The 13,019-nt window shown below is 39.7% G+C and overlaps 1 protein-coding gene across 1 annotated transcript in view; it reads right to left on the minus strand.

Moving 5' to 3' along the window:
- Positions 1–13,019, minus strand: part of DNAH8 (dynein axonemal heavy chain 8) — a 358,656-nt gene that overhangs the window by 254,927 nt on the left and 90,710 nt on the right. Inside the window, exon 22 of the mRNA XM_074332879.1 lies at positions 820–955. Coding sequence (XP_074188980.1) covers positions 820–955 — 136 coding nt within the window. The remainder of the gene's footprint in view (positions 1–819; positions 956–13,019) is intronic.

The following is a 13,019-nucleotide window of genomic DNA, read 5'->3' on the forward strand; positions in this document are numbered from 1 at the left end:
AAAAAATTTATTGGGGTGACATTGATTAGTAAAATTACATAGATTTCGAGTGTACATTTCTATAATACATCCATCTGTATACTGCATTGTGTACTCACCACCCAGTCATTCTTGAATTCAATTTAAATCACCCATCTCAATAGATTGTCATTCTACTAAGAAATATACTCTTTATACTCTCTTAGTATCTAGAATTAGGATACATTTGAGGAGGGTCTTACATATCATCTTTCTAAAATATCTGTTTACTTTTTGAGTTTTCTAACTTAATGAGCTGATATTTTTGTGTTTTTGACCCTTCTGACAAAAACTAATTTAAATGGAAAAACTCTAAGGAAAGAAGACATGCTGTGGATGCTTGCTTAAGCTCAGAGTGTCTCATCCTCAGCACCATTGACATTCTTGGTTTTGGGGGCTGTCCTGGGCATTTAGGATATTCAGCAGCATCCCTATTATCTGCCCAGTAGATGACAGTAACACCTCCTCATGCCGTGTGACAACTGAAAATATCTCCAGACATTTTATAATGCTGTGCAAAGAGACAGAGAGAGAAAGAGAGAGAGAACATAGCAGACCACAGAGTCCCATCCACGGAGAGGTTGGTCCTTGGTTGGCATCTGGGAACTTGGATTTCAGAAGGTTCCCACCATTCTCTAACTGATAAAAAGGGCTCACTGTGCCTAAACAGTTTATGCAAATGATGCGCTTTATGCTTTCTTTCTGGGAGTCTGGAATTTTGGTACCTGCTAAGCAGAAGGTGCCTACCTGGGAACATACCTGTAACTCTTCTGATACAAACATTATAGCTAGTGAAATTACCTGGTATATGTTTTGCTGCTTTCCCACTGTACTTAACTTCATAAATAGTCTCAAATATTGATATGAGTTCTTTGACAGCTTCTTCCACATGCTTACTTTTGTGGTTTAGAACATCAGCCCATTCTTTTGTGTATGTCTATTAAGTAAAGAAATGACTATTAATTTCCAGATACTTAAAAAATACTGTGAAAATGATTAAGATGACTTTAATTTATAAAACTGTAATTAACACCACTTGAAAATAACTAGAGATCATTGCCAACAGCATAATGTTTCTGATCCCAAACTGTCAATGGCTAAAGGCACAGCTGCTAAGGCCTATGCAAAGAGAAGAAGAAAAATTCAGTCTTTGACCTTCATCAGACTCAACCAGACATGGACATCTACATTCACATTTATACGATCAAAAGAAAGAAGGCTGAAGGAGCAGAGAGATGATGATGTGAGCATCAATCGTGCCAGGCATCAATTTAAAAGCTACATGTGTATTAACTCATTTAGTTAAATGACAACCTCTTGGGATAGGTAATGTTATTGTCCCCATTTCACAGATGAGAAAACCGAGGCTCAGAAAGAATAAGAAATTTTTCCACGGTCACACAGTGGGTGGTAAAGATAAAGGTTTGAAACCAGCTTTGACTGACTCTAAAAGACTGTTCTTTGCTTTTCTGAACTTTTTTAGTAGTCAGCAAAAACTTCACAAAGAAGTTGAGAACTAGTTAAATTCAGAAAAGAAAACAGGCTTATAGAATTGAATAGGTCTTTTGACATGTTTACAACATCCATACATTTTAGGAAAGAGAAAAGTAAAGGGGAGCAGCCAGCTTGGGACTTCCAAACCACTTCTGTGAAGGAACCCAAGCCTGTCTAGCAAACCTCTCTCCAGGCAAGCCTTGGGCGGTCCTTTATGCCCCATGTACTGCCCTCATGTGTTCCTTTCTTGGCGACTGGATTGAGAGAGAGGTACTTCTAAGTTTGTCATTCCCATTTATACCACCTCATCTGTATCTGAACCCATCCACATCTTGTTTCAGTCTCAGGGAAAATGGTGTTCCTCCTCCCGTTGGAAGACATTCTCTGATCTTCCTCACTCCCACCACCTCTTCTGACTTTTCTCCATCATTCATTTCTAATTTACTCAACACAGTGTTAAACATTGCAATGATAATGGTGGCTGAGAGCCACTTCAGTCTAGCAGGAAAAATGAGTGTTAAGAAAGTGGACACTTATACAATGGAGTATTACGCAGCCATAAAGAAGAAAGAAATCTTACCATTTGCAACAACATGGATGGACCTAGAGAACATTATGTTAAGTGAAATAAGTCAGAAAGAGAAAGACAAATACCATATGATCTCACTTATATGCGGAATCTAAAGAAAAGAATAAGTGAATGAACTAATCAGAAACAGTTTTGGAAACATGGAGGAAAAACAGAGGGTTGCTAGAGGGGCGGGGGGGTGGGGATAAGGGGAAGGTGAGAGGTTTTGGGAACGTACAGAGGGATAGTGGATGGGGGGAGGGGGGTTCACACAGTGTGAGGGATATAAATGATAAACGTCTAAGTTTTGCTTTGTCTTGTGCACCTGAAACTAATTAAAAAAAAAAAATTCGATTTATTAAAACCCATCAAATATATTTAAATACATGACTCAATAACAATTTAAAAAATCTAATTGAAGGATAGTAGGGAACCAACTCATTATCCTGAAAATTGTAAATAAAGCAAAACAAGGTATTTATCTTGCCTTCCTTGTATGAACAGCTCTATTTTGTAATCAAATAGTGGATTAGGATAAGCTTCTTAATTTTAATTAGCAAATAAAATTGATTACTAAATTATAGTAAAAAAAAAAAAAAAGAAAGTGGACACTTCCAGGAGACCCTGGCAGATTGAACAAATGTTGTAAACACTCCACACCAACCCTGCTTGCTTTGAAATCCCTTAAGAAAAAAACCAGACATTAACTATGACAGACTGAACACACATGTTTATCTTGGCACTCCCTTGGTATTTCCAAAAACCTCACAAAACTAACATAATATTTTTAAAAGAATGTGCCCACAAGAATAAATGAGAGGGTACCACATAAATTCTTCTGTATGTTTCCAATACTATATAAAAATAGTTAATGGGATTCGACAACTGAATATCTACTTGCAAAAGAATGAAACTGAATCTTTTCCTTACATCATACACAAAAACTAACTCAAAATAAATCATAGACCTAAGTGTAAGAGCTAAAACTATTAAACTCTTTTAAAAAACATAGGCATAGATCCTCATAATCTTAGATTAAGCAAAGTTTTCCTAGCTATGACACCAAAAACAGCAACAAAAGAAAAAGAAGATAAATTGGACATCGTGAAAATGAAAAACTTTTGGGCTTCAAAGGACATCATTATGAAAGTGAAAAGACAACCCACAGAATGCGTGGAAAAAATTGCAAATCACATAGCTGATAAGGGACTAGTATCTACAACATATAAACAACTACAACTCAAAACAAGGACTAATAACACAACTTTAAAATGAGCAAAGGATCTTAATAGACGTTTCTGAAGAAAGGTATACAAAAGATTAATAAGCACATGAAAAAATGTTCAACATCACTAGCCATTAGGGAAATGCAAATTAAAACTTCAGTGAGGGGGTCGGCCCGGTGGCTCAGGCGGTCAGAGCTCCATGCTCCTAACTCCGAAGGCTGCAGGTTCTATTCCCACATGGGCCAGTGGGCTCTCAACCACAAGGCTGCCAGTTCAATTCCTCGAGTCCCGCAAGGGATGGTGGGCTCTGCCCCCTGCAACTAAAACTGAATACGGCACCTTGAGCTGAGCTGCCTCCCGGATGGCTCAGCTGGTTGGAGCACGGGCTCTCAACCACAAGGTTGCCGGTTCAACTCCCGCAAGGGATGGTGGGCAGCGCCCCCTGCAACTAGAAACAACAACTGGACCTGGAGCTGAGCTGTGCCCTCCACAACTAAGACTGAAAGGACAACAACTTGACTTGGGAAAACGTCCTGGAAGTACACACTGTTCCCGAATAAAGTCCTGTACCCCTTCCCCAATTAAAAAAAAAAAAAAAAGGAAGACCCTGTAAGAAACACACTTAAAAAAATAAATAAATAAAAACAAAAACCTCAGTGAGATACCACTTCACACCCACCAGGATGGCTGCAACAAAAAAGACAAATAATAAGTGTTGACAAAGATGTGGAAAAATTGGAATCCTCATACACGGCTGGTGGGAATGTAAAATAATGCAGCTGCTTTGGAAAATAGTCCAACAGCTCTTAAAAAGGTTAAACGTGGAGTTAACCTAGCAATTCCACTCCTAGGTATATATCCATGAGGAACGAAAACATGTCCTCACAAAACCTGTACATTTATGTTCACAGCAGCATTAGTTATAATGGCCAAAAAATGGAAACAACCCAAATGCCCATCAACTGATGAATGAATAACTAAAATGGGGCATATCCATACAATGCATTATTATTCAGCAAAAAAAAAGAAATGAAGCACTGATACACTATATGAATAAACTTTGAAAATACAGGGCTAAGTGACAAAGCCAGTCAGAAAATACCACAATCGTTATTTTCCATTCGTATGACACGTTCAGAATAGGCAAATCTGCAGACAGAAAACAGATTAATGGCTGTGTAGGGCTGGGATGGTTGAGAAGAAATGGGGAATGACTGCTAATGAGTATGGGATTTCTTGGGGTGATGAAATGTTCCAAAATTGTGGTGATGGTTGCACAACTCTGTGAATATACTAAAACCACTAAATTGTACACTTTAAATGGATGAATCGTATGGTATGTGAATTGTATCTCACTAAGTTTTTAAGAAATAATAATTAGTGCCAGAAATAATTTGAGCCAGGAATTGGGGAAAGAAAATGGAGATGGGAAATGAGAGATGGAAAAGTGAAGGCAGCATGTGTGAGAATTTGGAGAAGTTTTGGTTGTGATTGAAAAGTGATGGAAGATGTGGGAAGGTTTTTGCTTGTTGGCAAGGAAAAGATGAGAACATATTAGACTGCTGGTGGGAAGGGTCCAGAGAAGACGAAAAAGGTATAGTTTGGAAGAGAGGGGGCAAGATTGGTGAAGCAAGGCTGTCAAGCAGGCAAGAAGGCACAGGATCTATAGACCACTTGGCTCCAGCTTTTACAGGGCTCTAAAAACACTATCTCCTCCCCTGGGCTCTTCAACCCCAGCAGTGGTGATGACTTCTACCTGTGGGGCTCCTGAGGTGTGTCACCTGCTGGGATCTTCACTGATACTGTCCCATACACAATATCCCCTGTGGGGAGCCATGGTTACAGCTAACTCTGAGCCTTAACAGAATGGCTCGGTTTATGCTTAACCTATTTCCTCCCCCTGAGGCAATTGTCTCTGCCTGCACCTGGAGGGTGCTTGCAGGCTGCTCAGGAATGTGGTGGGAGCGGCCAGTTCCCGGACACAGAAGGCTGATGCCTATCAGGGCAATTGATAAGATAATCATCTTTTGTAGTTTCAGTGATTTTGTAGTTTCTGCTCTAAAGTTAAAGATTTACTGTTAATGAGGTAATGCATTTTTGTGATTGTTAAACTGCACAGCCACAGAATGTATAAATTCTGGGGACAGAATAAACTTAGTGGCTTCAGCATCACTGGGGTCCGCGATCGCCATCATCATTTGTGTGAGTGTCTTTTTTCATTGCCACTCCCCTTTTCAGGAACCGTTCGACTCGTGGCGGCTGGCTCGCCACAATCCCCAACCAAAGAACACCTGCAAAAAAACTTATATTTGACCGTTGCTGAATCGGATCATCCTAAAAAATCCTGACAACTCACTGGGTTGCCATAAATGCCAGGGATAAGAAGCTTAGATGTACACAACACCCCCACAGAGAAATTTCCTGCGTCAATTGGCAACCCAGTGGTCCAGCCATCTTCTCCTGTTCAACAAGTGGCAAAATAATGTCACTGCCAAAACTGCTTCTATAGTATGCCACTACCAGTTGAGGCCACAGGTAGTAAAGCATTCTTTCCTGATAAGGACCCTACCTCTTCTTGGGAAGACTAGTCCTTGAAGATTACAACGCAGTGAAGAACAGACTGAAATACTGAGGGGCAGTCAGGGATGTCCTGGAAGACAAATTAATTTTCTGGAAGCTTTTTTCTATTTTTTTAAAATTGAGATATATTTCATAGACCACAAAATGTACCCTTATAAAGTGTACAAGTCACTGAATTGTAGTCTATTCACAGACTTGTGCAACCGTCACTGCTATCTGATTCCAGAACATTCTCATCATCCCCCAAAGAATCCCCATTCCCATTAGTAGTCACTCCCATTTCCCCATCTCCATAACCCTGGCAAACATTAATCTACTTTCTGTCTCTATGGAGCCATGTTGATTTTGTTGATATAATTTTTAATACCTTTCATATATTGACCAAGATTCTCCTATCATAACTTGGGTCTTAACTATTTCCCTGACTGTCTATTCCATTTGTATATCTATCGAGACATACATGTCAGTCAGGGTCCAGTCAGGAAAACACATGCCACACCAGCTAATTTAACCAACACAATGAAAGAATTTAATATAGAGTTGGTTAAACAACTGTTGAAGGACCACAGGGCAAAAGGGGACACAGGTCAGAGATAGTAACCACAAAAGGCAGCTACCACCCCTGGGGCCTGTGGAAACAAAGAGAGGAGGATGGAGTTATTAGAACCTGGAGCTGGGAAGTGAGGGAGCTCCCTGGCTGGCACTGCTGCCCCAGGAGCTCAGAGAGCAACCTCAAGGGGCTGGTACATCTGTGAGCTGGTTCTGGAAAAGCGGAGAAAAAGCTGGGGCCTGGGACTCATTGCCGCTGCCAAGGTGAAGAGCTGTTGCCCGTGTGACAGTGTCAGGACAGGAGGCAAAACAGGAAAAAGCAGGTCCCTTCCCTGTCCTTCACCCTCCTTATGGCATCACTACTGGCGAAGCCTAAAAGGGACCCAGTTCGCCAAGGATGAAGATAGTTTGCAGAATCCCAGACCCCGCATCACACAGCAGAAGGTCCAATTTGAAGTTGGTGGACAATAGCTTTTTACTAATTAACATAATCTGTCCTAAAACCTCGCTTAGAGGCTCCAAGTCAAGAAACACTTCCCTGATGGCAAACAGCTCAGATTCCCAAACATGGTCTGAAACCACTGGGTGGCACAAACTAACCTGGTCCCCCCAAACTAACATTAATATGGCATGTTTCCAAAACGGATTTCTTCCCAGACTCCCTGTCATTACAAATCCTATTCTGCCTTCACCATAGTGGCCCACCTGATGATAGGTTTGTGGGAAGACAGCCCACTCTTACTGGCTCTTAGATCCTGCACGTGACTGGGGCATATCGACTGGCAAAGGCACACTTCAAACTTCCACCTCCTGTATCTTGACTTACAGTTTTGAGACTTACAATTTATATAATAATAACTTCTTCTGTGTGACATCAATGTAACCACATTTACACTCGAGCGCCCTTAATCTATCCGTTTCCCTCATTTGTGTGATCTGTTTCTCTTTCTATGCATGTGAAAGTTCTTTGTGTGTTCAAAGTAAATTTTCTCTGGCAGTATATAAATTTCCCCCGCTGAGCAGCTGACAGTGTCAGAACAGTTTTAGGTACATACCAATAGAAGATGATTTTCATTGTAAATGAGACAAAAGGAAGGAAGTGGACATAGAAATTCCCCTACTCCTTTATGCCCTGTGTATTTACAAGTAAGACCTGGTATCGGAGTGCACATACTGAGATACCAGGATGAGCAAGAAGAAAACCACAGGCAGGAAATTACCCCTTGCCCCAGGGCAGGAAATAGGAAGCTTCTTTGGAAATTTTCAATTGCTGAGAAAAGACCAATACAGCATTCCAAGGGCTCTCTGTCCTAGAATAACATGAAATCCAGGAAACAGAGCAGAGAGAGTCCCAAATCAACAATTTTGCAGCTGACCTGGAACATAATTGACCCAGGATGAAAGAGGGATACAGAGAGCTCTGAAGGGAGGTCTCTTGAGGGGATAGGGTTGGGAGGGGGTGACACTCCGATGTAACAGTGTATTTGAAAGAAAATGTGGGGGGGGAAAGGCAATTAGAAATCCCAGGAAAAATAAAAAGTTGTATAAGAAAAGATATATTACACGTATACTACATGATTCTGCATTGGCCAATATTTACATAGGCATAATAATGTCTTGTTATTTAACTAAAAATAATTTTATAACTATTTTGAGAAGATAAGGGAAGAATGACAGAGGATAGGGTCAAAGAGTTAAATGCTCACTTCTTAAAGTAGGAAGAAAATAATTTATAAATTTTCTAACTCAAAAAATAGTACCCCAAGTATATTAATTAGAGATGCAGAAATGATACAATAAGAAATAGCTAAAAGTTAAAAATGGGTGCCTTTCCTAACACCCAGTTGTGATCTCCAAATACAATTTGCCTCTGCTACCAGTGAAAGGAATGGGCTCACTGGAGAAATGGATGGTCGCAGATCTGGGGCAGGAAATGTATACGATGAGCTTAAAATATTATATAATTCCAAAAAGCAAAGAAGCTTTCAAAGATGAATGGATTCTTATGAAAAACACAAAAGCCGGCCTTAAGGATGCCACTGGACAAAGATGGGGAAAATGTAAACATCAAAAAGAACAGTGACTGCAATGAACTGAGTCCCTCAAATATATAATTCATAAATTCATAACATTTGAACACTTGAAAACTCAACAGTTATTTTAGAAGTTCCTAGTGAGCCAACTCATTCCTTTTGGCATAGGAACTTCCCTCCTCCTACTCATTCTAACTGCTGTGTAAAAGGGAAGTTGGAGCATTGAACTTGACTTTTCTGTACAAATTCTATTTCAGAGTAACCAACCAGTTAATGAGGGAAATTTCTTCTTTATAAAAATATTTTATCCATAAATGCCAAAATTTTAAAAAATCAACATTTTGCATCCTTCAATAAAATAACAGCTCTAGGTAACAGGAATCAAAGACTGCCAAAACCTTCAGTAAACACTTAGATGAAAAGTTGGTGGGAAACTTTGCAATGATAGATAAAGCTGACTACACCTGAGCCCATTGCTCAGTATTACTATCTCTAAAAGGGAAACTATATGACATGATGTGCCTCCTGATGTGACGCAATAGGAAAAACATACTGTCACCTGTGAACTATTCTGTCAGAAAAAGAAAAAGAAATTGAACTTGAACTGAATAAGCTTTCAGATTTAATTAATCTACAAGTAATTCAATGGATAGAGGAATGTGTTTGGGTTTTTAAAATTTTTTTTTTATTGGTTACAGGTACAACATAATGATAAGACATTTAAACGCCTCACAAAGTGACAACCCCCCTCCCAGTCTACTACCCCTCTGGCGTTGTATACGAGGTCAGACAATTAAGTTCACAAATGTGTTGCAATGATGTTGCTAACCTTTTTTGATATCAGAAGGATTATTCATTATGAATTTGTACCAACTGGACAAACAGTTAACCAAGTTTACTATTTGGAAGTGCTGAAAAGGCTGCATGAAAAAGTTAGACGACCTAAACTTTTCACCAACAATTCATGGCTCTTGCATCACGACAATGCACCAGCTCACAAGGCACTGTCTGTGAGGGAGTTTTTAGCCAGGAAACAAATAACTGTATTGGAACTCCCTCCCTACTCACCTGATCTGGCCCCCAATGACTTCTTTCTTTACCCGAAGATAAAGGAAATATTGAAAGGAAGACATTTTGATGACATTCAGGACATCAAGGGTGATACAACAATAGTTCTGCAGGCCATTCCAGAAAAAAAAGCTCCAAAATTGCTTTGACAGGTGGACGAGGTGCTGGCATCAGTGCATAGCTTCCCAAGGGGAGTACTTTGAAGGTGACTGCAGTGATATTCAACAATGAGGTGTGTAGCACTTTTCCAGGATGAGTTTGCGAACTTAATTGTCCGACCTCGTATAGCTGTTACTATACCACTGTCTATATTTCCTGGGGTATACTTTATATCCTGTGACCATATACATATATTTAATTAGAGTTAACATTCTATATTATTCTACATCAGCTTCAGGTTTATAGCACAGTGGTCAGGTATCTGATCAGTCTATAAAGTGATCCCCCTGATAAATCCAGCACCCATCTGGCACCCTACATAATCTATACAATATTATTGATTATACTCCCCATACTGTATTTTACATCCCTGTGACTATTTTGTGACTACCAATTTGTACTTTCTAATCCCTTCCCCTTCTCTCCCACCCCTCAACCCCCCTCCATTTTAAATCACACTACTAGGATACAATCACCAAAATCTAGAATATGGGAAATTCTAGAGGACAAATGAAATAAAACAAAAAGTATTTAAAAAAAAAAAAAAAAAAGATGACAAAGAGCTTGGAATACTTTTCTCCAAAGAAAATATACAAATGGCAAATAAGCACATGAGAAGACACTCAACATTCAGAAAATGCAAATCAAAACCACATTGAGACAGCACTTCACACACATTAGGATGGCTTTTATGAAAAGAAAAAAACAATTTAATGGAAAATAACGAGTGTTGGCAAGCATGTGGAGAAATTGGAACACTCTTGCATTGTCAGTGGGAATATAAAACGGTGAAGCCTCTGTGGAAAAATGTTTGGCAGTTCCTCAAAAAGTTTAACATAAAATTACCATATGGTCCAGCAATTTCACTTCTAGGTATATACTCAAAAGAACTGAAAGTAGAGAGTCAAATAGATAATTATACATCAATGTTTATAGCTGCATTACTTATGATAGCTAAAAGGTGGTAACAACCCAGATGTCCACCAACAGATGAATGGATAAACAAAACGTGGTCTATCCATACTATAGAACATTACTCAGTCATAAAAAGGAGTGAAGTTCTGATCGTGCCACAATATAGAAGAACCTTGAAAACATTATGCTAGGTGAAATAAGCCAGACACAAAAGGACACTTAAATGAGGTACATAGAGTAGGCCACTTCACAGAGACATAAAGTAGAATACAGATATTACCAGGGATGGGGAAAGGAGAGACTGGGGAGTCATTGTTTAATGGGTACAGAGTTTCAGTTTGGGATGATGAAAAAGTTCTGGAAACCGATAATGGTGATGGTTACATAACATTATAAATGTACTTTCCCACTGAATTGTGTGCTTAGAAATGATTAAAGTGCTAAATTTTATGTATACTTTACCACGCTAAAAAGTTGCAAGAGGGCTGGCCTGATGGCTCAGGCGGTTAGAGCTCCATGCTCCTAACTCCGAAGGCTGCAGGTTCAATTCCCACATGGGCCAGTGGGCTCTCAACCACAAGGTTGCCAGTTCAACTCCTCGAGTCCCGCAAGGGATGGTGGGCTCTGCCTCCTGCAACTAAGATTGAACACGGCACCTTGGGCTGAGCTGCCTCCCGGATGGCTCAGTTGGTTGGAGCATGGGCTCTCAACCACAAGGTTGCCAGTTCAATTCCTCGAGGCCCGCAAGGGATGGTGGGCCACACCCCCTACAACTAAAATTGAACACGGCAGCTTGAGCTGAGCTGCCGCTGAGCTCCCGGATGGCTCAGTTGGTTGGAGTGCATCCTCTCAACCACAAGGTTACCGTTTCGACTCCCGCAAGGGATGGTGGGCTGTGCCCCCTGCAACTAGAAACGGCAACTGGACCTGGAGCTGAGCTGTGCCTTCCATAACTAAGACTGAAAGGACAACAACTTGAAGCTGTTTGACAACCTCCACAACTAAGATTGAAAGGACAACAACTTGACTTGGAAAAAGAAAAAAAAAAAGGCCTGGAAGTACACACTGTTCCCCAATAAAGTCCTGTTAACCTTCCCTCCCAAAAAAAGCAAGAAATAAAGGTGGATCAATGAAAAGAAACTTAAGAGATATATTAATCAAATGCAATGTGTGAACAAACCTGTTTGGCTCCTAATTCACACAGTCCAACTCTAAAAAGACAGTTTCTACAAAAGATAAATATATTCATAACCAACGACCCAGCCATTCCACTTCTGGATATAGACCCACCAAAATAAGTCCTTAAGTCCACCAAACAAATGTGCAAGAATTCTCAGTGTACAATCAAAAGCCATAAACCATCCAAACACCCTAAACAATACAATGGATGAATAAATTATAATAAATTCATACAATGGAATTTATTATATTTAGCAATGAGAATGAAAGAACTATTGTTTCACGCAACTACACAGATGAATCACACACGTAACAATGAACAAAACAATCCAGACATTAAGAATATATGCTGCATGATTCCATGTATATGAAGTTCAAAAATAGGCAAAACTAATATACAGTGATGGAATCCAAAATGGTGATTACTCCTGGGGGTTGTTTATTGCCTGGAAGCACGTGGGACTCATTTGTGGTGAAGGAAATGTTCTATATATTGATGGTTATGATGTGTCATATGCAAACATTCACTGAAAGGTGCATTTATGATTTGCACATTTTGCTGTATATACAATATATGTCAATAAAAATAAAAAAAAGATGTGGGCCTAACACAAAAAGTAAGCTGAAACCACAGCTTCTATGGGAACCTCTTTTTCCCTAACCAAACACCAAATAAAGCCTTGGATCCCTCACAAGTGTAGGAGGCTGGTACTGAGACTTATCCAACCCCTTTCCCCACATAACATCAGGCAAATCAATGGTTATGCTCTCGAGGAAAGACTAAACCAATGGGAAAGTAAGCTATCTTGGCTGAGGCTCTGGGGAGGAGGGACAAATTCTCCCTTGGGAATTTATAACTACTAGTTTACCCTTACATAGATTTAGGACTTGAGCTTACACTACCTTGTCGTTTTAGCAATTCTACGCTCTGGAAAACTAATATAAAGTTGCTCCAAGTTGGTAAAACTCCTAGGCACCACACAGGAGCAAATAAAAAGGGACAGGTTCTAACCCCACGTTCATTACATTTGGACATGTGTTCATTAGCTCACAATCCATAATATTAAAAACACAAACAAGCCACCCTGAGCAAGAGTTGGTAGAAAGAGCAAAGAGCAGAATCAGACCCTCCAATTTCTTCAGATAATGGCATTGTCATGAAATATATTTTAAATGTCTAAATACAAAATAGAATAAAAAATATGAGAAAGGAAAAATACTATGTAAAAA

The sequence above is a fragment of the Rhinolophus sinicus genome, linkage group LG05 (assembly GCF_036562045.2).
Source record: "Rhinolophus sinicus isolate RSC01 linkage group LG05, ASM3656204v1, whole genome shotgun sequence".
Lineage (NCBI taxonomy): Eukaryota > Metazoa > Chordata > Mammalia > Chiroptera > Rhinolophidae > Rhinolophus > Rhinolophus sinicus.